Raw genomic sequence first — 27,967 nt, 5'->3', positions numbered from 1 at the left:
ACACATCTTGAAAGGAAGATCGAGAGTGAGTGAGAAAGAGCAAAGGAACGTAGAAAAACAGAACATAATAACAAATTTTATTTTGCAGATATATATGGCACGAAATATAAATACAGTTTTCTTCTTTTACAAAGGAAAAAACATTTTTATTTTTAATAGGTATCAAGTTCTATGTACATGAGTGGCAGTTTAAGGCTCACAAGGATACAAGAATAAAAGGCGTAATGGTTTGAGCTATGATTTGCATAAATTTTATTATGTAAATACGATAAATATCAAAAAAGATATGTTACAAGTATGTAATCTAAAGGCACGTTTAATCATGAAACATAGTGCTTCTCCAATAAGTTAATAAATAAGTTGTCAACAATTTTCCAAAAACGCTTCAGCGCGAACTACCATCATTAGCCGTTCAAAATCCTGCAAACAAATGTCCTTTTTTTGGAATGTTGGGTCAGTAATTTAGGAAAGTCTATAGTAGCGAAAACCTTGATAGAAATCCACGACCAAAACGTTTTTGTATCCAACAAAATTAGTAGGTATCAATCTAAACTAATTTATGCACTAGCAAGTATTGACTAGCATATAACACAAGCAGAAAGATAAGTTGCCGAAATGGCCGCCATTTCAACAAAATTCAGTCTAAATTGATTAAAACTATAAATAGTATTTCACAGACCATTCAATAAATAAGTACAATTATTCCATTTACAGTTTGGCAAGTATTTATTGTCGAGTTTATCATTAAGTAACAACAGATAATTAGGTAGCAACGACATCGACAAACAAAATTATTTTAAAGTCACATAACGGGAGTCAGATACACCAAACTAGCTACATTAATAACGACATATACGGAAACGAAATTCGCGGGTTAATTAAGTTAGCGATTTAGTCATCTTTGGCCAATTTTCAGGACTCATGAGAATGAGAAGTTATTGTAAATACATGAGGCAGCAAATTCATTTATGGAAGATACAATGTAAGAACCGGCCAATTCTTATTCCTGTTTAGTAGGACAATTAGGCAATGTATTTACAAAATTTTGGAAGCACCAAGTACTCCGTAGTTTTTTGACCACCTCAATTCCTGGAGGATCTTCATATTAGAAGTGTAGAATGTAATTTTTAGAGCTTTAATTTCTAAATGTAGGATTGTCCACCTATAACAAAAAATTTTCGTTTCCAATCGTCATGGCGCCGCCCAAACTCTTTAAACACTTATCCACCTACTACATAATAGAGCCGATCAGAATTATGTTAATTTTACTTTCTCTTCTACGGCGAAAATCGCAGCCTTCTTCTGAGTAATCGCTCGATGGGCAGAATTTTTTGATGCTCATGCTGAGTGTTTAGGATATGCTGTATGACGATTTTTTCTTGCCATGATAATAATTATTATCAGCTGCTTAGCAAATAAATACAATAATAAACTACCGATGCGTGTCCTACCTCCGTGATTTTGAATACGGAAACGGGCACATCACGTTCCCAAAGAGTACTGTCCGCCTCGATAACCGGAAAAGGAAACAGGCAGAACAGAAGCGCACATACGAAACAAAGTCGACGGAAGCCCGCAACGTGCCAATAATCTTATTCGCCGGTCACTTCCGCTTTGACAGGTCAAGTTCCCCTTGGCCATTCGCCGCCACCATGGACAACGGTATCGTGATAAATTGTGGGTGTGTGGCATTAGGGTCCGCTTGGGCTAGACTGAAGATAACACCGCCATTAGACGGAGCGTACATCATGCCTTGAGGAGTTTGATAGACGAGAGGTGATAGAATAGGTTGTGATGAAGATTTTGAAGTCGTGGTCGTTGTCGTCGTGGGAGATGTCGAGGAGGTTGTGGAAGACGTAGTGGTTGATTGTGGAGTTGTGGATGGCGGAGGCGTCGCGGATTTGGAGGAAGGAGGAACGTAGACGATGTCGGTTTCTTCTTCATGAGCGTCGGCGTCGCTACTGTCGCTGGACTCGCCGCCAGACATGTTATCGTCCTGCAACAAGAAAGGACACTTGCAATCAATCTAATTTTTGGCATGAAACTTTAGAAACAACAAGAAAAGACATGACGTTCAGTTTTAGTTTTAATTTCTAAGAATAACAATGTCCATGTCCACATCATACAAAGAAAAACATTTAATGCAAGCTGTATGGGAGGTCGCTAGTGTTTTAATTAATTGAATAATTAGAATCAGAAAATTTTTCGCGTACATTTGTTTGGCATTTATTCTGAATAATTAATTAATACAAGAAGACAGCTGCATGACAATGAACAGAGTAAATAGCAATTAATTCGTGTAATTAGTAGTCGTGGCGGGCCGACAAGTTTAGATTTACGCGTGTGCCGTCGTTGAATTCAATACCAAATTTGACAAAGACGGGTTTTACGATTCCAATGGAAAATCGCAGACAGCGTGGCTTTGCTTGCCTATTATAGTGTTATAGCACAGCTCGGAACTCGCTTAAGCCAAATGGGGAGAGATACAGAAAAACCGCATTATATCATGGAAATTTCGAAGCGAAACTCTTCTTGCGTTAGACTTTTCTTCTCCATGGTGGTAGGAATTTATCAGGTTTCCAACTGCAAAGTCCTGGGACAAGAGTAGCATAACGTCATTTTCAACAAGTACCAATTAGTTGTGACCGTCAATTAATATTTCAAATTTTAGTAATCAAAATCGGCAAATATAAATTATACTTGACTATGCTTTTTAGATGATCGAAATAAGTAGCTACTAATGTATACAAAAGTATTTAAAATTAAGTTGTAACTAAAGAATAAATTAGCTATTAATTTTACCTAATTAATCCTTAATTAACACTTGATACTGAAATAAAATAGTACTGCTATCTTCAATGAATAAATAAATTTTAATTTTTTCATTAATTTTCGCGTGTATATTTGCGCAACGTGTCCGTTCCTAATAAAAAATAGTTTATGGTTTTCTAAATAGAAAACAGATATTTGGTTTGAAAATAATGAAGTTGTAAATCACATTCTATTAAACGCAGACATCCAATTATTATTTTCAAACCGCTAAAGAGTTGAGAGAACAATAATTTTTTGTTACATTTGAAAACCGAAGGATGTAAAACGGTCGTTTGAATTGGGAGAACGCTTAACGCCTGAAATCAAGCGTGGATAATCCAGGATATGGTACGTTAATTAGTGCTAATCAAAGCATTTTAGCCACCACGCTTATCCCCATTTCCTTCCGCCGTTTTCGCCTGAATTCAGCACCAGGTGTTCAAAAATCGATTGCCACCTGTCGGATCGATCCGGCACTAGAGCGTGACGCTGTGATATTTACCGAAGCGTTTAAATGTAATACATACAATTTTCATACATGACATGCCATCGTAAACGAGAAGTTTATGACGATATTTCCGAGCAATCGAAGAGGCATCCTTGCAACGTAACAAATCGGCGACAACGCCGCCATAAAAACAAAATTGTCATATTTTGAAAGCAGAATCATATCCTTTAATTTAGGTAAAAAGCGGCGCGATCGGCGATGTACATGTTTTGAAAAGTTATGATAAAAACCGGGAGTTGGATTTCTGATTCCTTCACGTATGACTTGCATTATCCCTACCGAGGAAGAAAAAGTCGTAATGATCAAGCCGCGTATATCATATGACAGCATCGCCGACGTCGGCCAAACAGATAATTGGGAGATTCCCATAGCATATGTAATCGATTGGGCTTCCAATCGCCGCTCCGCTCCGGCATCTTGATAATAATAATTATCGATTATGACCAAGGTATTCTCGACATGTACTTCTTTTTTCTGTGCCTATTAACACGATTCTTGTAAAGAAGACGTACTTGCACGTATGCTTCCTGGGAAGTCAGCCCATCACTAACTTATAGCTCTTGGATACAGGAGGCTTCGAATATTTCTTAATGATCAACACGTACGGAATAATTAGTAGTGGAAAAATGAGTTAGGACGCCAGCAGGTTCTGCTTCTCTCCAAATTAATGTTGATAATGATCAACGCACTCGGACAAATTTGGAACATTTTTGTTCGCGTACATAAATTTCATCTTCAGGTTTGGGCAAGTCATGTTGTCATCACTCGAAAACGACAAGCGTAACTTCAAATTATGATTCCAATAAATATTAAAGGTAACGTAATACTGGGAGCAAGTTGGTAGATGACGACAAAAAAACAAAAATTTTGGCACAATGTCAGCGTCGTCTTTCCCACAATTTACAAATTTATTCATTTTTTTCAGAAATAAGGCTTGTGTGGTCTGCTTAAGCTAGCATATGTTGAGAACTAGCAACAGCGAACAATAACTGTTAATAAACCTACTGAAGAACAACAATCGGAAACTGATTTCTTTAGCAACAACGAAATACATTTTGTTTAGGAGTTTAATTAAATAAGAGAGATGTTAAAGCAGATGCCTGGGGCTCTTTATTGATCTTCTCGAAATTGTTATCACTAAATTTCGATTAACTTTTCAATCAAAGATTCTGTCAATGCATAAGAAGCTATATTGTGTCTTTGAAGGCAACCGCCTCCCACAAGACCGTCCGCGACCCATTAACGCACGTGTTTGCATAAGGTGGAAAGAGGCAAACGTTACCTGTGAAATAATTTCATTATGATCATGTCGAAACGTATACGATGAGAGACACCACCAAATGGATCGGAACTGCTGTCAAGTGTTTTGGCGCCGGGGGTCTTTGATCACTTCGGGTATTGACCCGGCCTCAGGTCAGCGCAGACAACGGACCATCTGAAAACTTTAAGGGCTGTAGCCGCCCTCATACCTCATCAAAACGAAATTGTTCCATTGAAACCTTGTCACGGACACAAAACAAATACGGGTGCGTGAAAAATCCGACGCAAATTTTCACTTTGAAGGCTGTTATCCACCTTAACGCGGAAATTGCGGCAAGAGAAGCGCTTTTATCGTGTGAAATTCTTTGTGGAAGTTCGGTACGAGAGTAGTGAGTAGAAATCGGGCGCGATGAAACGATCGGTTTTTTCTTCTCGTTTTTGATTGATGGGGCATCCATGCGGTATTTTTCACTCTTGCAACTTTCGACAACGAATAATTAGCCGGCAAGAAAAGAGGTCTGGGTACAGTTTCGCGGATGCTCTAGTTCAATCGCATCTTTTTCTTCTGTTAGCTACACAGGCAAAAAATCTGGTAACAAGCACGTACGATTTTTCATATGAGGTATTGCTCAAACAGAAAAAAAGTGCACATTGTCTTCATTAAGTTCCAATGCTGTCTGTCTTAATAATGAAGCGTGCACCTGGTTTCTGGCCTAATCATCTGTGAAATATTTGCAGCTTCCACCTGATGTGCCTTTTACGACGCCGTCATCAAACCTTACAAGTGCAAATAATAATAATCCGGGACAGGTGCGGTTATTATCACTGTTCCTACGCTCTTTCATCAATTAATGTGATAAAACGACAGTATTAACCATCAAATTCCAGATTGATACCAAGACATCACTTTTAATTATTACTCCCATTGTGCGTATTCTGCTGTTATCTATTTTTCTATTATAAATTTTATGGTCAATTTATTTATTCTCTGATTATAAAATCGCTTACAACATTTCGGGGAAATCCAACTCTCATTATCCATGAAATTATTAAAAGGAGACAGCTCTTGTTGTTAAACTAGACTTGTCAATTGACCACTGTATATCACCTCAAAAGCAATAATGAAAATGTTTAATAACTGAAACGTAGTATTTACATCGAAATGTCGTTATACTTCACTTGAATGAAATTAAAGTGTTAACATGATTAAGGTATTGTTCAAAATTAGCCACGCTGCTTACAGTCTTGCAAATGGTTTATTCCGTAACATTCGATCTGCAATGAATGTACAGTTCACGAATAATAGAGCACAGAAGGCCATTTTTACTAAAACCACAGAGTAGAGTTTGTAGAATTTTTCGGTTTGAGATCTTGAAAAAGGTTCGTCACGATACAATAAATGATATTATAGATATCACAACTGGATGTACCTGAGAAACTGAGAACTTTTACAGCTTATATAGGAAGATATCAATTTGAATAAAGCCCACATCGTAAGTACACTGCATTCCCTAGATTAATTTTTATTCACCTTTATGTATGATTTATGCGTTTATTCGTCTCGACAAGTGCAATTGAACAGTTTTGCTTTATTAGTAGGCAAACATAATAAAGTCAATTTCTGTATTTTATGTCTGTGGCTTTGATTTCACACCCACGATCGCTTTAACCGGTCATAATTTTTAGTCGTACGTCCAGAACGCATTGAATTGCACTCACTTACAAAGGGAACAATTTAAATTATGGTTCCGCTTTAATTGCGATTTTTATTAAACAAGTTAAAGGAAAATAGATGGAATTTTGACGATAATCGAACAAGTTCATTTGCGGCGCTAAAAAATCCAAAACGCCGCTTAATTGCCGCTTTTACATAATGTATCTGTTCCCACGTTCCGGCAGTTACGGTTAGAATTAATAAGCTTTTAAATAATTTCTTCTACTCATCCTGTATGCAAAAAAACCCACACGCTTTTTCCAATCGTAATTTCACCGGACCTCGCATTTGAATGGTTCGGTTCGCATTGCACGGATTACATTTTGAACAGCTCATTTCCTGAGTTTTTTCCATCTTCCATTTCCTATCGTTCCGAAATGTTTCTAATTAGGTTCGATTCACTGATAGTTTTGTCGCTTTGGAAGCTCAGATTTAGGTGTGAGTCTTCAGCAAAGCTCGTTTGAGGTTCCGCCTTTCGCTCAAGAGTAATGTGCGTGTCTGTGCAATGAATGCGGACCGTTCGTTCGAAAAATCCTTTTCAAATAATCCTCGGCGAATTCAACATATCAACTGTATTTGTTGCGTAGACAAGTGTACATATGTACTCTTGTCTATATATCATCGGATGAAATAAATGGTAGGAAAAAGTTTGCCGGCTCGCAGCACATGTCTAAACGATGTATCCGTACACCTACACGGTTGCAGGATCGCAATAGATATAAAGCTTGCATATAATAAGTCAATATTTTTGCCAAGTAACTCGATAACAATATAATAGCCATTGTTCGGGTAATTGTGGTTTAACCAACCATTACTTAAGCTGAGGAAAGCCGACGCACCGCACAGATTACCATCGCTACCAGATCCAGATATCCATGATGTACCAGCCAGATATGCGCGATCTCAACATACAAGATACCATCGACTATTTATTGGACATAATTGAACCTGCGTTTCGTGTTCCGACCGTTGCCTTCATTGTAAATTGCATAAAAATCACATAAATTTCAAAAATGGAACTTTGTTGCAACTTCCATTGGGGAGAAGAGCTAATTATGCTTGTATGCAAGCAAATTACTGCTGAAACTTGCCTCAACGACGCCGCATTTCGTCCGCTTTCAAAAGCCGAAAAATATTAAGAATGGGAACCAGTTTTCTGAGAATTTTATCCAACTTTTATAGTAAAATACATTCTTATAGACACGTATAAAGCAATAAATACCTAGAAGAAGTAGAAGAACTGTTCAGAAGCAAAGTACAGAGTAAGAGAGTGAATTTGAAAAAGCGCAAGAAAAATTTCCAGCGGCGAAATAAAATGTGTGAAATAGAATCAGAATCAGAGTTGAAGAGGCGAGTGCAACAAAAGTCCGCAAAACCAATATCTGTTTGTGTGCATATTAAATTGCAAAAATATGAAATTCGCACCGCTGGGAATTTTCAAACTGTTAAAAGTGAGATAATCCGTTCAAATTACGCACATAAGTTTTTCCCATAATCTAAAATTGCTCTACATTAAAAAATAACGAAGACAAATTGTTAAAAGCTTGCAATTTTTAAGTTTTTCTCGGAAAACAGCTGCCGCAAAAGTTGGTGTTGTTTCTAGCTTTACAGCTTCAGTTTCCGTGGAAAAGTGAGTGTTTCTTCGTCATTTTCGTCTGAAAACTTGCGCAAGTTTCCGCAGGTGTCCGGATAATTCTTGGTGTGGATGAACAGCGACGGATTACAGATGACAACTCGTTATCCACAACGCAGTTGTCGGCGGCATCAATTGTAAGAAACACGTAATGGATATTCATAAAATGCAAAATTACACACATACCGTCAACTTAACGGCATATGCATGATAATGGTTTGTCCCAAAACGGATTAAAGAAGCGAATTAATAATTCAATTACAATGCAAATGCGGTCTGCAAAACACGCGACGAAAATTCGGAAGTGGACGAAATTAATGTCCTCATCGATGATGATGATTGGTTTCTCTCTTCGAAATGACAGTACGTCCAGCATTCACCTGCGATCGAGTTTCACAGGGTTCGTTTTTGCTTCCGGGTCTCGATTTGCATAAGAGTTGGAAGACGCCGTTACATGTACAACTTTGACGATTGCTACAACTAGAGACAATTCCGGGGGAACCGGAGTCGACTAGACAAAAATGGCGATGTTGTGTGCACGTGGTAAACGGTGGGTGGAGTCGGACTAAATATGGGCAATTTTGTTGCAGTTGATTTAATTGTCGACTGTTGTTTAAACCAAACAACAACCGGACTGCGGAAAGGTGTTGATTTAACCTCCTTCCAGCTTCGCGAGACGGGTTTTATTAAAATTTTACGGTATTTTAATGGATTTTCGAGACATCGGATGTCGTAAAACCATCCTGATTTGCAAGTCAAATTCGATTATTTATTTTCAAAATAAAACATCAATAGAAAAAACATGCCCATGTCGCGATAACTACAATAGATGTTGAGAAAACACAACTGCCTAACAATCATTTCTTCAAAAATAGTTGTAAATTTTAGTTTATGTGGATAAACTTTACATTGCAATTTAATATTTTAGGCACCACATCAGTGTTTGCGCCCACACCAACTAATATGTTGGCAAGATTTAAGACCGTGTTCTCAACATTTAAAAGTCCCTTGTAAAAGTTACATTGTAATCGATTATCAATGCTTTTGCTTGGGGCCCTAGAAAACTGCCAGAAAATTATTAAAATTAACTAAAATCTAAGATTAACACATGAGAAATTACATGATTAGTTAACTTAAACTTCAGTTAAGCTAGTACAAATGTGTCACAATTTAACAATTATGTAGTAATGTTCCAACAAAAACTTTATATAAACAAAATTAATCTGTTATGAGCAAAATTCTCGTACAAACATTTAGGTAGGCACAACATTTTATTTTAGACAAAAATACCTCCCTGCTTTAATTTACGACGTTAATAAATTACAACTTTTATTATGCATATGTAAAACAGGCGATGACAGGCTTCCATATTTGCACAACCGCCGAAATCTCACCTGTACACAGTTTACCCAAAATTGTGTTATAAATGTTTCCAATTAAAATAAAATCATATAATTATAGAACAATTTTTTTTTTCAATATTTTTAAATAAGACATCATCGGAAGTAGACAACGATTAGAAATTCGTTTAATATTTAAATGCCTCATTTTCATTACTTAAAAAAATTTCCATATTCATGCCACATTTTATGTTAATGTCTTAATATAACGAAGACATAAAAAAGGTAGAAAACGAATGTCTCGTGGTTGTCTGGATGTAAGAAGCAACACATCGGACAGAACTGTGATATTAATTGATGATCCGTCACGCGATCAATTAATTATTATTTATTATTACTCGTAGTCTTAAATCTTCAAGTCTTCACATTGGATCTTCTGGAAAACTCGCAAACTGCCCTGCCTCTAACAGCAATTTAAAAAGTGCCATTTTTATCGAAAGGCAAGCTCGTTGAAAAGCGTTTATCATCTCAGCCGACACTTCCTGCATGTAGAATTTTTCCTGCGGCTTCATTTTCCAGGACGATGCGAGTGGTGCAAGCGCTGTTTTTTGCATTGCTGGGCGTTGTCGTTTGGTCGTAAATTTTCGTCTGAACGAGTTAAAACATCGGTTTTAAACAGTCCCAAGCAATGTAATAAAATAAAAATCCAAGGCAGACGCCGCCCGTAAAAATATCACTATCATCCTGTATAAATTGTCGAATTTGATTTCAGGCCCATTCCGAGATAAATTTGATGGCTCTAAAAACTGCCCAACATAAAAAAGGTCCGGTGGATTCTCGCAATCGTTAAATTGCGCGGTGCGCCTATCATTCCTCTTCGAAATGAGCCGCAGCAGAAAACAATAGCACGTGCCGTCTCTATATTTTTTTGCTCTTCTATCCCGTCCCAAGCCCGGTAGCCAGTATTTTGCAACAATACACGACCCATATATGGGATGGTGCCCATGTATGGACCATGTATGGCGTTTGCTCGGCTCCGGTCGCCGACGACCGACTCCGTGACTCATGGGGGACTCTGAGGGACCCCACAGTTCTTCGGCGATCGTCGGCCGTGCTTCTTGCGCTCCGTCTAAGATGTCCTGATGCCGCCAAACGTAAGTCCAAAAACTTTTCTTCGTTTCTACTAAAAAACCTAACACTAGGGAGTAGCATGCGCGTTATTCCTAATTTTTATAACAAATTTTTCATTTTCGTATGTAAGAAAAGGTACCTTTTGGAAAAACTGCCGGTGTGTCGTTATCGTTTTTTTGGGGAAAGGGGCGCAATCTTTTCGGTCTTTTTTGTCGAAATGTGTGGGAAAAGAAGTAAAAACCCAACATATGTGATTCACACTTTTACAGAGAGCGCGGCGCTATTGCGTCCATCGACCCGGGGACACCTGCTTGCAAAAAGGGCTCTAAAGACGGCGCCGCGTCCTCTAGCTCAAAATTCACCCGCTCTGGGGTTATTGCCGGTGGAAAACAACCCCATGGTCAACTCGCCACCCCGAAAAAAGAGAAAACTACCCCAGGAGGGGGTGAAATGCGAACAGGTGTGACCTCCTGTGCCCCCCACTCCCCGGCAAAGCCAACTCGGTCAGCGCCAGCGTAGATGTCGAAAATCACGAGCGGACGGACTCAAAGGTATCGCATGTCATTTTGATTTTTACGATCATTTTTGACTTGTCTCTCTTTAACTTCTCATCAAACTAAAAATTCATTATTTAATCATAAACGCTGTTGTTCATGGTATTGATAGTGTTTTATATCGCAGTCAATTACAAGCGCTCAATGCCTCCGTGTTAACAACGATCTCGATTTTATGATGGAAAGAAAATGAATGCAATCAAAGGTTTTATGTTTTTGACGCCCCAGTGGTAAATTATCGCATCGTATCGTCCATAAAAGTGATTGCAAAATTACATACGTAATTATTTATAACTGACACCATCCAATTAGTTATACTCTGTCAAAAAGTAATAAATGCTTCTCGTGCGCCTGATGCGTTCTTTCGTTCCGAAATTTCGTTTCTATTCATTTTTTTGTACAAGAAACCAACACAAAAGATCTCAACAATGATTTCATCACTTCTATTACAAATTTTAATTTTACAAAATGGTGTTTACTAAGAGTAATTAATACTTCAATCAATACCACAATTTGGGGCCCCGAAAAAATTAGTTACAGATTTTATGCTCCCCGCCCGTCGGAAATGAACTCAGCTGAAATGGAGCTTAATTGCCGATTATTACGAAATTGTCACAACTAGATAATTGGTTTTAATTTACTAATTACTCTGCATCCCAATTATGCATTCATTAACCGGACACTTTCGGACTCGAACGGGAAAGTTAACATGTCTCTCTGAAAAATCGGGTAATTTTGAAACGTTTTTTGTCAAGTTGCGTGTGCCAATAACTAGTCCCGCGTGGAACAAATTTCAATCGTGGCCGTTTGTTTTGTAATCTAGTTTATTGCTCTTGTTACCAGCGCCGTCGAGGATCTGCATAATTCTCCGAAGAGATTTTACAACATTAAATCGTTCATCTCGTTTAGGCAAATCCTTCAAAACATTATGTGAAACTCGTTACTGTTTATTGCCGCTCTACAAAGTAATTACAACACTCGTACTGGCACCGATCATTGCAAAACATTAAACAAAATCCGTCGCAAGTAAAATTAATCAGAAATACGCAAACATCTGCCCGAAAACCGCCGAATTTTTGAAATGCATTTCGAGTGAAACTCTACCAATTATGAATATGTAAACGTCGATTTTTGTGAATTGGTCAAAAAATTATTTTCGATCAAGGTGATGATTGAGCCAGCTGGTTAGTGCGCTCCGGGCGTACATGAAATTTGATCGGAAAAATGAACTTTTCGTATTTAAATTAATTAGAGTATTTATTTAAACATGAATTCGCTCGTACAGGTGTGGTGACGGTTCAGAAAGCTGGAACAACAAATTGAATTAAAAATACGCTTGATCAAACGATCTCAACTAAGACTAATTCCAGTAGCGGCACAATTATACGCTAGATAGTCGGTAATAAGCTGATTCCTGTTTTCTGTTACAGACGTGGGCGACGCCTCAACACCGTTGGACATCAGGTGTGAAGAACTCGTCAAAAGCGGCCTAACATCGGAATTAAGTTGTAGCGTTTAGTTTCTCCGGTGCCATATTAAATGTTACTTTAGGTTAGTTAGACTTTTAGTCATTATGCTTAAGTGGTCGTCGGAAAAAAGAATCTCGAGTGGCATCGATATGCAGAGAGATATCGGACGATGGATGATCGATGCCTGACTTTGATCTTCCCTACTTTCAAATTTAAATTCGCCTTTATCCTCTCACAGGCCCGCTATACGTATACTCGTATTTGTAATTATAATTTTGTATTGATGTATGATTGACAACTCAGATAATGTTACTTTAGTTTAAGATACTAATTACAAATTTTAATTAGGCACTAGATAATTTTTAAGTAGTCATAAATTTTGATGCTGCTCAATCCCTGTACGATTAGGCTGAGACATGGCTTTAATAATTATGTATGAAACCGTACCAATAAATTGATTAAGTGACAACTTGATTTTTCTCTTATTCCTGTTTCCCGACTACATTTCGCGGGTAACGTGAAAAAATGTTGACATTTCCTATGTAGATCGGTTTTTTTGAGTTAAAGAGAGACCGAGAGTCCGATACAAAAGGGCATATTACATTAAAAACATGTTTATTATCACATTTACGGAACAAGTACGATGTAATCGACACACTGGCATTACACAGTCAGCAAAATAATCTCCAAACTTCTTGCATGCCACTCTCCTAACAAAAAACATGCAAAGCAAATAAAGTTTGTAACCCTACATCATCTCTATACCACTTCCTCTCGTGTAAAAAAAAATAACGGCACGTAGATAATACAAGGTTACAAAGCGTCTTCAGAAAAAACATAATTTATTTTGCATTAAAAACAAGAAACCTAAAAATAAATAATAACAACCATAAATATCGATCTAAAAAAACATGCTTCCAATTAAAAAAACTAACTAGTTACAATCGGTCCTAAGGCACACATTCAGTATTTTTAGTTTGCTTTATACATCACAAAAATTAAGATAAATATTATATCGAATAAAACATAATATAAAATAATAAATACCTAGCTTAAAATTATTTACCATTTTGAACAAGACACCTATTCTACATGGACTAGATGATCAACAATTTCGCGTTATAGCTACAACGCCATAGCGCAACATAAAATAATTCATTGTGTTCTTGTCAATAGATTTCGTGCGATAATACAGATTCTGATGTTCAAAATGGCACTTAATGATTTAAAAGGACAGTGCACAATGTGCGCCTTCAAAAACAGATCAGCTTCGTTGGAATGTATAATTTAATACTTTACATAAGATTAAAAATTAAAACTTTGTACAAAATGAAAACATTAATGATAGAATTAGGGTTATTATACTCTGATGGTGTATCCACCGACAAGGAAACTTGCGATTTTCTACTAAGTCCCACCTTTCCGAAAAATAGAGATTTTGGGGAATTTCAAATAATTACACCATAAATAATCAGATTCCGAGAAAATTTTCCTGTTGGCCGAGTAAATTCGAAATTTATGGCTTGTCTCGCTCATCTTCGCAAAGGGGAAATTCTATAACTGAAAAAAAATAGCTCATTTGGTTACGCCAATCATCCGGGCGTCCAAACGAAAGAAGTCCTCAAATTAAAAGGCGGTTAACAACAAACATTATACTGCCCCATTGTGGGCCTGCGGTTTTTATTGTCCGCATTTCTGCCTAGTCACGTTGCCCGGACCATCATTATTTGATAATAATAATAATGATGATAACAACGGTACATTTTTTCCGTGGTCTTTTGTACTGCAAAATTTCAATCACCCTTCGATTATGGGTCCTAGCTGCTTGCCTTTGCCCCTTGTGTAGGTTCAAAAGTGAAATCTGGGATTTGCTTGGGGGGGCCAACGACCTAAAAATAAGCAAGCCTCCAACGCAGATGGGTGCACCACCTACACGCACACTTTTACTCGACCAATGGGATTTCGTAAATGTTTTAAATACAGGTGGGCCGTAATTGCTTTGCTAACATGATCTAATCGTAAACAAATAAAAACTGGACCTCAAATTCACCTGGAGACTATTTACCAAATATATACAGAAAATCGCAAGTAAACCTTTGCTCTTTATTACTTTGTTCCGACGAAATTAAAAATACCCTGAGTTTTATCAGTTCGTATAGCACGCACCAAATCCTTTTTATCTAAGGGTCTTGCTTCGCCCTTGAATAGATCTGTGTCAGAAACAAAAACACCCACGACTCTGACGTGGGTCGAAATGGGTTACAAAACTACACGGAAAAAACTTCAATAATTATAGTCATGTGGCCGTATTTGGGCATTTACTAGCAACGGTTACAACTGCAGACATTTCAAATTTCAAATCTATTCAACACGTCCCTGTCGGGATGCAAATAAATTCGCGAGACAATGGTAAAATAAAGCAACAACTACAACACCATCATGCAAAGACGCTAAACGCAAAGGGTCGCATACACACACTTCTATCTACAGATTTTGCTCTTGGCCAAACTGTTTATTTACAACGCACGGGCCACTCGCAACATCTAGACTTCCGTTTCCGGATGCAGGAAGTAATGCCAATCGGGCCGACGGCAGGATAGGCACGTGCTATCAACCGTTAGCTAAAATCCCGGTAATCAGCGGGAACTGCTCGATGCAAGCAGAAGACACCAAACGTGACCAAGAAAACTGCTTTTTTTGAGGCGTTTAAAAATAAAAATTTGTCAATTTGGCCACATTTCCGCGCCCGCTGCAGCGCTTCGGCAGAGAAAAGAAATAAATCTCACATTTGTCCGATGCGTGAGGTCTGGCTTAAGATGAATTATTCAAGTTAAGTCGGCCATCGTTCATTTTTTTAATACAAAAGGAGTCCATCCGACGCGCCGAGTGTGAAAAGACGCTTTGGTTTGTTCTGGGATGGCGTCTCGACGCGGTATTTCTTCACTTCTCACCAAGAACGATCGGAACTCTTTCATCTGCCTTGGGTTAAAATTCTCTGTACATAACGGTTAACGATATGAACATATGTTTGTTATGGGCGTAATACAGGCCTAGAAAAATAACGAAACAAAATTTCGAAACCTTCATTACGTTGAGATTTATGTTTGGACGTTTGCGATATTAAATTTCTTGGCTTTAGGGCATGCGAGTAATGAAAACGTTAAACAACAAACTACACAAATGTGTGAAACAAGTAAATTGACCAACTACTGCGGCGAAGAAAATGTGCCCTGGGACTTCTGACATCGCGAAATTACTGCCATCACTTGAATACACTTCGCGTAATGGGGAAGGTACTTCAGGCCTTTCATAAACTTATTTATATGTGACTTGCGGCCATATCAGCAGTCGATATATTTTCCGAGAGGTTCGAAACGAGACAAGTTTTCAGTTTAATTCAGTTTGTCGTAAATGCGATTCAATGATGCCACCATTTCGGATCCAATTTACTTTAAATTAATATAGACAGCTACTCTTGCCGCTTAGTGCACCCCAGGCTAAACTCAAATCACTCTGATTTGTTGATTTGCATAAATTACACCATTCAAAAGTCAAATTTTTATTGCCAGTATGTGACTTCCTTGATATTTTGATACGTATCGTTTTGATTATTCAAGATGGACAGCCTTACCCAACATATGCAAGTTGTAATCTTCACGAAATCAACGTCACATTATTTATTAAATAATTTTATAAACCGAAAATAACATCTATAATGGATATTGCATCCGACACACCTCGGATTTCTTTTCTTTGCTAACGTACCATTAGCGATGGCTAATTAGTAATTAGGTTGTGCTGAAAGATCACAGCTACTTTCAGCCGATTTCACAGACTGAAAACTACTTTTTCTGCGTACAAGCAACGTTTCATTTTGAGCTATTATCACTTCGTCATTTGGATAAATAATACAAAAAACTGTATCTCAAGGCAGAGAAAAAGTCCAGACCTCCTTCCGCATTTCCGTTGATGCCTTGTTAATCTCGGCGCGTCGTCCCGAACACCATAACAATAAGCTAAATCATGACTAAAATCATCCCCTGGGGGTGCATCTCGTCCGCCTACCGCTGAGGATGCGAGTGCGGCATGTGCGAATGCGAATGCGGGTGTTGCGGGTGACCGTAGCCTTGATGCGGGGGTGGCAGCGGACTAGGACAGGCTTGTGAATAGCCCCCATGCTGCGGTGAGCCCCCCAAGCCCAGATGGCTTTGCTCTAGGTGTGAATAGTGACCCTGGCCACTTAAAGAATGCGCGTGCGTGTGTGTATGCGGTGAACCGTACACCATTTGTCTTACTTTGGAGTCCTCGTCGCTGATGTTGTAGGTGAGTTCCGTCTCCTCGAATCCGGTGGCCGACATTCGTTGGTCTCCAGAGGCTGAACCTGCCGGAGGATCCGGGGAATTTAGGCACGTCTGTATTAACGCTTTGCCAGCTTCGCTGGTTATCATCGGTTGGAGTTTTCGGGTGGCGAACGTGTACACATGGCCCGTCTCGGACGCCACCAAGAGCATCACCTGCGTTCCTGTGAGAGTTGACAGCTCGTAAGCCTGCAAAAAAAAGAAATTGGTCATATTATGGTCCAACCAAAAGGAGTTTGATTTGCTTGTTGCCATGCCCAACTCTTTGATTTTTGAATACGCGGTATGTTGGTGCACTAGCTTGCAGCAAGTACCGTCGATGCCTACACGAATATAACGTTTCAATTAACAGGTTTACAAAAAGAGTTTCCTGATAAGTTGCAGGACCTTCCATGGGCGGGCTCGGAATCGACGCATGTCTGAGCTGCAAGTTGCCCACAGCGTTTTGAGAAAAGTTAATACCTTTATCTGTGCAGACGCTTAATTCAAAATCAATTGAACTGAACTTAAATGCAATTTCAATGTCGGCACGAAGTTGCGTGACTTCGCACTTGCACTATTTTTGCAGAAAAAAAAACTTAAAATAAATGAAATATTTCAAAGCTGCTATAGATTGGAGCCCACAATATTACTAGTAATAAGAATTGGAGAAAATAATAAAGCGATTTTTGCCAAAGGTATTGTCCCCAAAAAAGTGTTTTATTTAACTAGTTTATTAGGTACTTCCTAAATTCCAGGTAATGCAAGAACGAACACGACGAGTATTAACATCGTCTGACCTTTCATATAGGCAACATCACCTCAGTGTATTAGTAGTACAATTTATTTTAAAAAATCTTTCTCAATTCTAAGTTAAAATTCAATTTGAATTACGTATAAATTTCAACATTGTATGCGTTTAAATGTCAAAAGCCCAAAAAGAGATTTGGACTTTTTTTAAAACTTGCTTCTATTAGAAACTAAGCAATTATGTAAAAAACTAGAAATATTATAAAATAATAGATAGCGCAAAATTATTATTAATACAATAACTGTCATTGAATTGATTTGGATAACTTTCTATAAAATTGAAGAAAATCAGAAAGTAGATTAATAGGTATAATCAAATTATCCATTCAATGATTAAGTGTTCTTATATGTAATATGTCATTTAATATTAATTGTGAAAAATTGATATCAAACTAAGCAAATATGAACAATAATACCGCTATGTATAATCCACAAGTGTGAATAATTAATAAAGTAATTATCACACCTTGAAAACTATTTACTTAACACAAAATATTTATAATTAATAACAATAGTCAATAAATTTCAACTTTTTGTTGCAAATAAGCTAAAATAAAAATTCTGATAGAATGCCTAAACCTAAACCAATCAGACAATCTGATTAAGCATTTCGCGTTATTTGGTAAGATTTTTGAACATCAAACGATGAAAATTTGCAACAAATAGCTTGTTACTCCAATAATATACAAAGCGGATTTTCTAACATCTGTATAAACCGATTTGAACGGGCAAAATCCTCAAAAACTGAATCAGAAATCCGCTTGGCGAAAATCCCAAAACGATCCCTAAACCCCGATAAAACACGTCTGATGAGTAAACACCGCTTATAGCATACAGTAGCAAAGTCTTGTTTATGCTAACATCTCACAACGACTCTTTGATGTTTCAGATAAATGAAGTTGAACGATAAAAAGAAAAATAATGCATACTTAAAGCAAAGACAAGCTGCCTAGATAGCCTAATAAATTCTTTGTCTCGGTTCTCCAATATCACCGTAATTTGCTCGGTGGTGGTGTTAAAATTTGATGACCTACCCTTCTATCTCGCGGAAAAAAGCACTTTATGCAGCCTTCGCCGTATCTACCTACGACTTGGTAATTGCTCGTTTCGTTGAAAGCGAGGGTGGTGAAATCTGTTAAGATTAATTTAGCGGAGATTTTTCCAGAAGATTATCCAAAGGAAGGCGACATACATCACTGATAAAGAGATCGTTTACTGACTGGAATGGACCAAAATACACAATTATGATCGGAGCAGCTTTTTGGACCTGTTGCTTGTGGGTCCAGTAAATACAAAACAAATTTAAGTTTAAGCTAATCGGTTTACACTGCAGGCTTTTAGAAACCGAAAATTAATTAACAAAATTCTTGCTTATTGCTAAAACGTGTCAAAGAGATCACTGCATATCCATTAATACTGCTTAAGCTCAAACTGTCAGCAGATAATTTTGGCGAACAAGCACCGCTATCAACGCAATCGTAAAATTCTTTTTTTTCCTTAGTTTTTTTTGAGTGACGGCCTCCTGGAGACCGAAGAGTTCCAGTGAAGCCTAACAACATTAGAAACAGTAACATCTTCAGTAACAACACCCAACATGACATCAACAAGCTAATTGGTTACCCTTCCCAGGCAACGTGGATTAAACCCACTCGCCGCTTCCACCGATTGCCCTCTACTTCTGCCATTTGTATGTTTGATTACAACATGAGCTCGTGTTGAATTTTTTGAAACTGACAAACGGCGATAAATGGAAGACTTTCTTGGTTCGTGAATCGACTGAAATCTAGTATCAATCAAGGCGTTTATTTGCTGGCAGTTCTAACTCGATTTCGCCGCAGAAGAGCCGCATCTTGATACTAATAACCTGTAATTTGAGCATAATATCAGTCTGCATGTTCTTGAGGTCATCGTTTCGAAAGTGACGAACGATGACTAAGACAAATCATCCGCATCACAATCCCCGACCATATGTCCAAATGACTTTTCATTTTTCCAAAGCTCATCAATCCACTAATCAGACGTAATTTTCTAAATTATTGTGATTAAGGTATCAGCGAGAATCACACTTCGTTCAACAGTGTTGCATATCAAACAAGAACAATGTTGGACGTCTTGATCATGCGGTCTTAATCGCTTTTTTCAGTTTTGTGTGTCTTGCGTGACTCGTGCTTGACATTTTGCAGACGTGTTGGTGTAAAAACAAAAGTAATAACGCCGTTTTAAGTTCAAGATGATTTATCTGTCGGGCTCGGCTTGTTTTTAACACATCAATAAAAATCACTAACGCTGATGACAAATCGTTTTTATTGTAAGAGGGTTTCGATATTAATTACACCCAACAATCAAGAGGCAATCTCTTCTAATTTATTTTTCTTGATTATTTGGTGTGGGGAGTTTTTTTTTGTGCGCAGTTGACCAACAAACGCGAGGAATAACTACAAGTAATTGTCGGAATTTGAGCGTTCTTAGCTAACATAACGAGGCTAATTTAATGACAAAATAATATATCTAATTGATTTATTTTGTCATGTATATGTATAAGTTACGCAAAAAGTGTGTGAATGGATTATTTTTACTAAAAAGCTGTCTGCTTTAATTAGCAGGTGTTTCTTTGTTTCTATTTAGTACTTTTATTTCATTTTTTTGGGACCGGTCTTTTAAATGTCCATCAACACTAAATAAACAAATAAAAAAATTAGGAAAAAAATTACAAAATTCACCTGCCAACACTGTTTTTTCTACACTTAGTAGTAACAGTAACCTAAATCTAAAATCCGATTATTGTTTCCTTGCAACCAAATTATCAAATTGTGAGAAATAAAGTGTTTGAAAACAGCTTAAATTTAAGTGATCTGTAAATGTCACACATAATAAATGTAAAATATTGGCAACAATGTATAAACGTTCAGTTTTACATTCACGCTATTTTGAAACAGATTTTCATGTCGTTGAGGTTACAGATCATTCACTTTCAGAGTTTCAATAATTTAAAAAAAAAACACAAATAAAGACCAAAAGGAGAATCTATTTGTCTAAAAATAACAATGGCTTACAAATAAAAGTAGTTGTAATTCATGACCTCATCAAGTCTTCTTAAAAAACGTAGGCAGAAACGCAAACGTTGAAACTGTTAAAAATTTCCTCGTTCCTTCTCTATGAAAGTTTTTGTTATCTAATGTGGCCAATATCGGCTAAATAACCCTTTTTGTTACTTTGAATTTCTGGAAAATATTATTTTATTTATTAAGTACAAAGAAATACGACGTTAGAGAACGGCAAATTAAATATTGAAAAGCTTCAAATTTGTTTTCTTCAAATAAAGCTACAATTTTCTTTTAATTTGACGGAATAATTGCACTGAAACTTCGCCACGAAAATTTGTACCTGTCGCTTGATTGCCTCGTTCTTGATTAAATTCCTTGAATAGATTTCTTAGGAAATTTCAGATGTCGAAGTCGTAGCGACTTGACGTAATCTAGCTTTTTAGAAAAAGATAACACTTTTCATCAAGTGGGTATTGCAAAATATATTTATGTGCAAAATCAGTCAATATGCAAAATGCCTGGGCAATCTAAGGCATGTTACGGTATAAAATGCCTGCTGCCTACAAGTCCGTATAAAACATGTTTGTTCGTATCTAATAACTGAGTATGTACTTTATTCGGCAAATTTTTCTTTCGTGCTTAAACATACTCGTAAAATGTCAAATTGAAACAATTGGAACTGTAATATATTGTCACGTTGAATAAAAATATCTTACTTAAATATAAACGGGAAATGACAGCGACTATTATAGTATAATAAGTATAATATCTTGTACATTTGCAAGATTTATCAATAAATAAGAATGAAGACGCAGAATATACTTCATTCCGTTCAATATATGTTAATGTCGATATTTTGAGGAAAATTTAAATAATACTTCAACTAACAAAATCACCTAAAAACTGCGTTGATTTCAATTCTCGTTTTATCAAACCAGACAATTATAGCAGTTTAAATATGCCTATGTCAAATTCAATTGTAAATAATATCAAAATCAACAATTTCATATTATAGTTCTGAACAATATACCAATAATCGTAGTTAGTCGAGTTACTCGTTGACACAATTAATTATAGCAAAAATAACTCTGAACCAGAAAGTTGGCTTGGAACAATAATTAAAATATTTTTTTTTTAGTTTTTACATATCTTACATTTTTAGTACTTACATATCGATTGCACTAAAATAAAGAAGCAAAAGCTCGCCTCCGTAATCTAAGATTTCAGATTAAACCGGAAATCCCAGAACATCTAAACATTTACCTATTTCTAAATTCAATTAAGGCCTCTCAAACATTAACAAAAAATGTTGGTGTAATTAGCAAAGCAATGCTAACTGAAAGTTTTCTTCCCACGCTGTACTGCCTTCTAATGAATGTGATTAAGATGTAAAGTGTATGATGTTTTACATTTGGAAAAATCATATCCAAAAGAAAATGCAACTTTTTTTTAAATAGTTTAATTTCGTTTTAAAATCGTAGTTTGAAATTTCCAAAAACCCAAAATCATGTAAGGATTTCAGCAGCTTTCACTGCACGCAAAGTTTACTTGAAGAGCAAAATGTTAATATGTTGGCAATATATCCTTTTCAACGACGATATAGGCGTGTAATACATTCGAACTGAAAAATTACATGGTCGTAATATTTCTATGGTTCAATGGTTCCGCTTGCTACTTTTATGTGCAATAATATATTACAAATATTTTAAATGAATTTTAATAAGAAAAGTGGCGAAGGTGTAAAATAAACCTTTAATACATAATTTGCAAAAAACTGTTCCGACGTGAAGAAGGTGACTATTTATGAAGATAATTGCGCTCTTATTGGAAGCGATGAATTAAAAAAATGGCTTTCAGAACACGAATTACCGACGGCAAATTGCAGACCTCCCGTGGCGATAATGGGTTTGAATTGGTGGGTGAAGACAAGACTCGGATGAACACTCTGTATTACCAAAACGGTGATTAATAAAACAAATATTGACATGTTTTGACATCTGAAAATAGCGTCGTTCTTTAGTTTAATGTCGACTTTGGGAAATGTGGTCTAGAAGCTGCTTTTATGACTTTACTCCTACAAACTAAGTTATGTATAGATTTTATCTAGTTCAGGAGTATATTTAGTTGACACGAATCCAAACTTATTATCATGTCTCGCCAAGTCGTCCCATAGCTTAATTTGAGCAAATATTTCAGCCAACAATATGGATAACTTCCACGTCAGGCTGAAACTATCAATTAACGAAATATGTAAATGAATCTTTGTAAAAGCAGACATTTAATCAAATTGATTGAAGGCATGGCCGCTAATAAAATATAAATTCAATATAATGTGTGCATAAAAGCGGGCAGTAGTGTTATTATTGTCAATATAAATTACACAGAACGACAGTGTATGCTAATACGTTAGTCATAAAGCTACTAATAAATCAATTTTGAGTGTGCACGTCCCGTGGAATATTATCCAATTTTGGAACGTTTTTTCCGGTGTCGCGATCATCAGAATTAATTTTGAACCCGTGCCAAGTCTACTGCCGTAAGAATCTTGAGATTTAACATCCATCCCACATACATAATTCGAGCGTGCAAACAATCCAAACGTGATTGATCGTACATTACATAGATTCTTGTATTTTCGTCTTGGATGTGTTTGAGGAACAGATATATTCATACCAAGTTCAAATAAATGTTTAGTACGTTATCGAGCGCTATTTACACACATATAATAGGAGACATTGATAGTTCCCATGGACTCACTTAATTTGTACTAAATGGTGACTATTTAAGTAAATATTTGTCTACGTCAAGCACCGCCGAGGAAAAGTGCTGTGGGTAAATCAATTCATTTTCTCAAAGCTCCCAGGTGTTTACTAAAATGCAGTTTGATAACTATTTCTGGTGCTGAGGAATAAGTGAAACAGTTATCGTTGAATACAGAGAGAGAAATATGATTTTGATAATATCTCGGATGACGATGGAAAAGAACAATCGTTTAAATTTAGAAAAATAGGAAAGCGGCGATGTACGGTAATAAGTGATTCCAAAATTAAACTTCCAATCCTAGCGAGCGTCACACAAAAATAGAACGTACGCATTACCCCCAGTTCTCTAATAATAATATGCACGAACACACTTAAGCGGTTAAAACAACGCCATGTTTAACTTAAGACGACTTAAATTTGAAAATATGCGCCGTATTTGAGCGCTTAATTTTGAGTTTGAGATTTAAAACACAACAGATTAATGGAAAATTCATTTCGTACTGGACTTCATTGGACTGAATAGTCGTACGATTTTTTAGTGTATCAAGTAATAAAAATGTATCCATTAACTCTAATAGATTAAGCTATATCTACGATACTTGAAATTCCCAACTAATTGAAAGTATAACTAAGAATCTTTTTTAATTAATTAACGCACTTAATGATTTAAAAGAAACGTCTTAATTTTCGTCCGTCGAAAAATCCGGCTTCTATCTTAAAGATCTACCAATTAAGATGTCTTATGCATGTTTTCATAACTTCACATGACAAAATAATGTACAGTAAATCAACACGGACAGTTCTCTCTCTGTCTCAAAAACCACTAAAACAATAAAATAAATTTTTGTGGGAAAAACATTTCACTATGAATGATGCAAAGTGCGACCGTAAAACGCTAAAAGTAATTAAATAGCAAACAAATCGTTGATAAATAAATTAAATTCTTTCGTGCCAAGATCTACAAAACTCTAGTCATTTGATTTGAGATCCGATTAAATATTCATTAATAACAGGATTACAAAAGAATCAGCTATAGCTGTAGTAAGAAAAAATGGAGTATTGCCTTTTTGTAACACAGAATTTAGGACTATAGTTTCTGGAATTGAACCATCAATAAACAATCGCTTATATCGTTTGCATTCTCTTAATCCAAGTTCAATAGCTTAATAGAGCAGATTATGGGAGTAGTATCCCAAATCGGGCAGAACCATACTCAGTAAAACAAGATCTCCTAAATAAGATAGACGTCTTCCCTTTTGGAATATGGGTCAACAAACCATATCCAAAGTAGCACAGATTTTATCAGAGCAAAAAATAGTTGTGTTAAAATATTCCACCCTCCCGGTACTTAAAGAATTCCGTAGATAAAGCGTAAGTACATAAACCACAAATCATCATTTTTTATATTTAGAGATTACTTCATACACTTTTAGGTAATGTTGATGACGTACATCTTGGCGGTATTCTTAAGTAAGACCAATTTTTATCAGATCACGAACCGCTGTCAAATTTATTCACGTCTTAAAAATATTATTTGGATCTTGTATTCGGTGCTAATTGCTTATGTCAAGTGTAGAAATTTTAATATCGTGCACAATTTTTTGAAAGCAACAGATCTTAATCTGTTTCTGTTCGAAAAGCACGGATTGTATTCGCTGTGTTCTGTTAATGTCAAAATGATCTTCCTGGTTCTTTGATGTATTTTCGTAGCTGAGGCTCGAGATACAACTTGCGTATTCAAGCGAATTTCTCATCAAAAATGTTTTATTAATATTCATAAACTTATAATTAATATCGCGCAGAAAATGGCCTTGTACAAACTGACGTATTCAGTCACTTGTAATAATATAAAGTCAAAAATCTGAAAAAATATTTATTGCAATAAGTATTAAAATTTTCATATTTCATTTTCAGCACTTGAATGGTAATTTGTAAATTTAGTATCATAGAAATATTTTTTATTATGTTACTACTTTACTCAGTTAAACGCCTGATACAGTTTTCGGGTTGCTGACATTGGCGTGTGGGTTAAAAGTTTATAGAGGTTTTGAACATTTAGTTGGGCGCTAAACAAGAAATTGGACAAGATTAATAACATATTAGTTTTTGACTTATTATCTGTAAAATTATATAAATTTAAGATGCCAGTTGTTTCACTAAATGTTAGCAAATTTCAAAAGATCATATTTTATAACTCTCGCCAAAATATTTTTTTTCCAATACTGAATGAAATCATGAGCATTCAAGACGTTATGGTAACACGGGCTTTTCGGGACTAAAACGTCCTCAAAATTTGGGCTGTTAAGGTACAGTACAAAATATTAAAAGATTTATTAGGCGAAATTAAATTTCGTGTATGTAATTCTTTTTCCACCACCTCCTTCTGAACTGTGAAATAAATTTCTTCCCTACAAGTGGATAAAAAAGTGTATTTTAAATCGCCTAGCTAAATATTTAGTAGGGATCAAAGATTTTACTAAACTGTAAAAAAGTGAAGTTAAATCATCTATGAGTTAAAAATAAATTTACATATAGATCTGTAGACGTAAATGTTGTCACTTAAATTTCCCTAGATCTTTCGTATCTCGGCAACTAATATTGTAAACCCAGTTGACATACACCTAGTAAATTTTATGGCCACATTATGAGAGGACCGGGAAGTCTAATCCTTGCGGTTGGGGACCATAAAAATAGGCGCACGCCTATTTAACCATCGATCAACCCTCTACCTAGAAATTTGTCGGCCGCAGTTTACAACACCCAGTTTTATTTCTAAGGGTGGTTTGACTTAAGCCATAAAATGTTTACTAGGTATATGTCAACTGGGTTTACAGTAAAGAGAAATTGCCTCGTCGACCCTGGTATATAATTTAATTACTAATAATCTCGACATTTGAAATGACAGAAATAAAATGGCACGAGAGACTAAAAACACAAAAAATGGTCTGAATTATTATCGTTCCAATCGTTTTCACAGTGATTTTTTTTTAAATAACTGTCGATTAGATTTAAATAGTATTTTATTACGTTAAAATAATTATACACAAAACTGGATATAAAATAATAAATCATAAAATAAACAAAACTACTGACTTGACTTAAGTGAAAAGTGAAAAACAGACATAAAAGCGTCAACGCATCAACGCTATGCTACATTTTACAAAAACAGGTCTTAACACAGACCCTTCTTATCATGATTATTATCAAACGATAACCTTGACTTTGGCAACGATTTCCTGTAGCGTTCCAATATTTGTTTTTTAAAAATTTTGTCTGCATGCGGTGGATGTTTTTGGCCGGATTTCACAATCCTTGGCCAAAACTCCGAATAAAACCGCTACTTTTGTCTCGTTGGAAAGAATGTTGGGTAGGTTAAGTCAATGAATCATTGTGTCTTATCGACTCGCAAAACAAGAAACTTCCATCCGGGGTCAGGTCATTTACAAAATAAGAGGTAATTTCCATTTGTCTATATAATGATTGTAAACAAGAATTGTCTTTTTTTAAGGCGGCGCGACGCAGGACCTGGCGGCAACGGTGTTCTGAAATCAGACGGCGGCGTAATTACCGGCGTGATATCTCTTGTATTAGCTGTCAAAAGCAACATATGTTTATAATTTGAATTGCGTACGCGGCGCTCGCGTCTTAACAATGTAACAGTACCACAATGCCAGTGCCCATAATTATCTTAGGTCACGTGTTACAATCTTGGTTCATAGCGAAGCCGACGAGCGCCGCCTGGAGCCGGGTGGCGTCGCGATGGCCCTGTTGCATGATAGGGCAGGTGGGGGCTCCATGGTGGCGCCCGAAATCAACCCCTTAGTACGAAAATGAGAGAAATTGTTGGCAGATGTATATCTGATAGTGTTTTTTATTGGGTTGTGTAAGATGCGCGCGCAGTCGCTCACGTGCATGCGCCCATCACGTAGAGAGGTTATCTCACCTTCTTCATGATGCCAGTCTTCCTCTTTGAGAACGTCGTGTACCGCCGCAGCTTGTTTTCTATGTACTCCATCTTGATCTTGACTCTGCCTTTGGTCTTTTTACCGTTACTCGGCGGCGACTTCTTGGGCTGGAGGGTGTTGTACGTGTCGTCGGAGATGTCATTCACGCCACATGCCTCCAAGCCCATGCCCTGGGACGGCATCCCCCGGTCATCGTAGCAGATGTCTGCTTTAAGACCGCGCCCCCCACACGCACTAGACACCATCGTGTGCCTGGGTGACAGCTGCTGCAAGCTGGTGGAAGGTCGCAGACCGGGGTTGCCGTAGATCTCCGGGGGCGTCTCCCCGGAGAGCAAATTCATGCTATACCCCAGGTTGAAACGGGAATCCCTCCCGCCAGGTGGCTCCATTTCGCACCACAGTTTGACAACAATAATAACAACACCGCGTCACACTTAGTGTATACACCACTGGTACACACAAACACAGCTGAGCACACAATAGAACCCAGAGCTCGACTGACTGCGCCGCCCAATGCGCTCCAGCGGCCAATGCTTATGAACGTCTGCATACAGCCAGTTATTCCATTCCGGGACATGCGCGTCGACGCCATAAATCGCGGAAATATTTTTCAAATTAACATATATACT

The 27,967-nt window shown here is 36.9% G+C and overlaps 1 protein-coding gene and 1 pseudogene across 2 annotated transcripts; one reads left to right on the top strand and one right to left on the bottom strand.

The window, feature by feature from the left end:
• Positions 1-60: 60 nt before the first annotated feature.
• On the bottom strand, positions 61-27,869 carry bs (serum response factor blistered). The gene is made up of 3 exons (XM_088040323.1): positions 27,317-27,869; positions 16,716-16,967; positions 61-1,996 (listed from the first exon to the last, which is right to left on the bottom strand). The coding sequence occupies exons 1-3, from the start codon at positions 27,725-27,727 to the stop codon at positions 1,604-1,606; spliced, it is 1,056 nt and encodes a 351-aa protein (XP_087896449.1). The 5' UTR covers positions 27,728-27,869; the 3' UTR covers positions 61-1,603.
• LOC148172680 (uncharacterized) lies at positions 10,332-12,889 on the top strand (annotated as a pseudogene). Its single transcript, XR_015770239.1, has 3 exons — positions 10,332-10,420; positions 10,667-10,948; positions 12,382-12,889. The product of XR_015770239.1 is annotated as an uncharacterized LOC148172680 (transcript).
• Positions 27,870-27,967: the final 98 nt, after the last annotated feature.

This window comes from Gnatocerus cornutus, chromosome 6 (genome assembly GCF_029298725.1).
Source record: "Gnatocerus cornutus isolate USDA-ARS CGAHR chromosome 6, icGnaCorn1.1, whole genome shotgun sequence".
NCBI lineage: Eukaryota > Metazoa > Arthropoda > Insecta > Coleoptera > Tenebrionidae > Gnatocerus > Gnatocerus cornutus.
The sequence above is the reverse complement of the archived record's forward strand: the minus strand, read 5'-3'. Positions and strand labels throughout refer to the sequence as shown.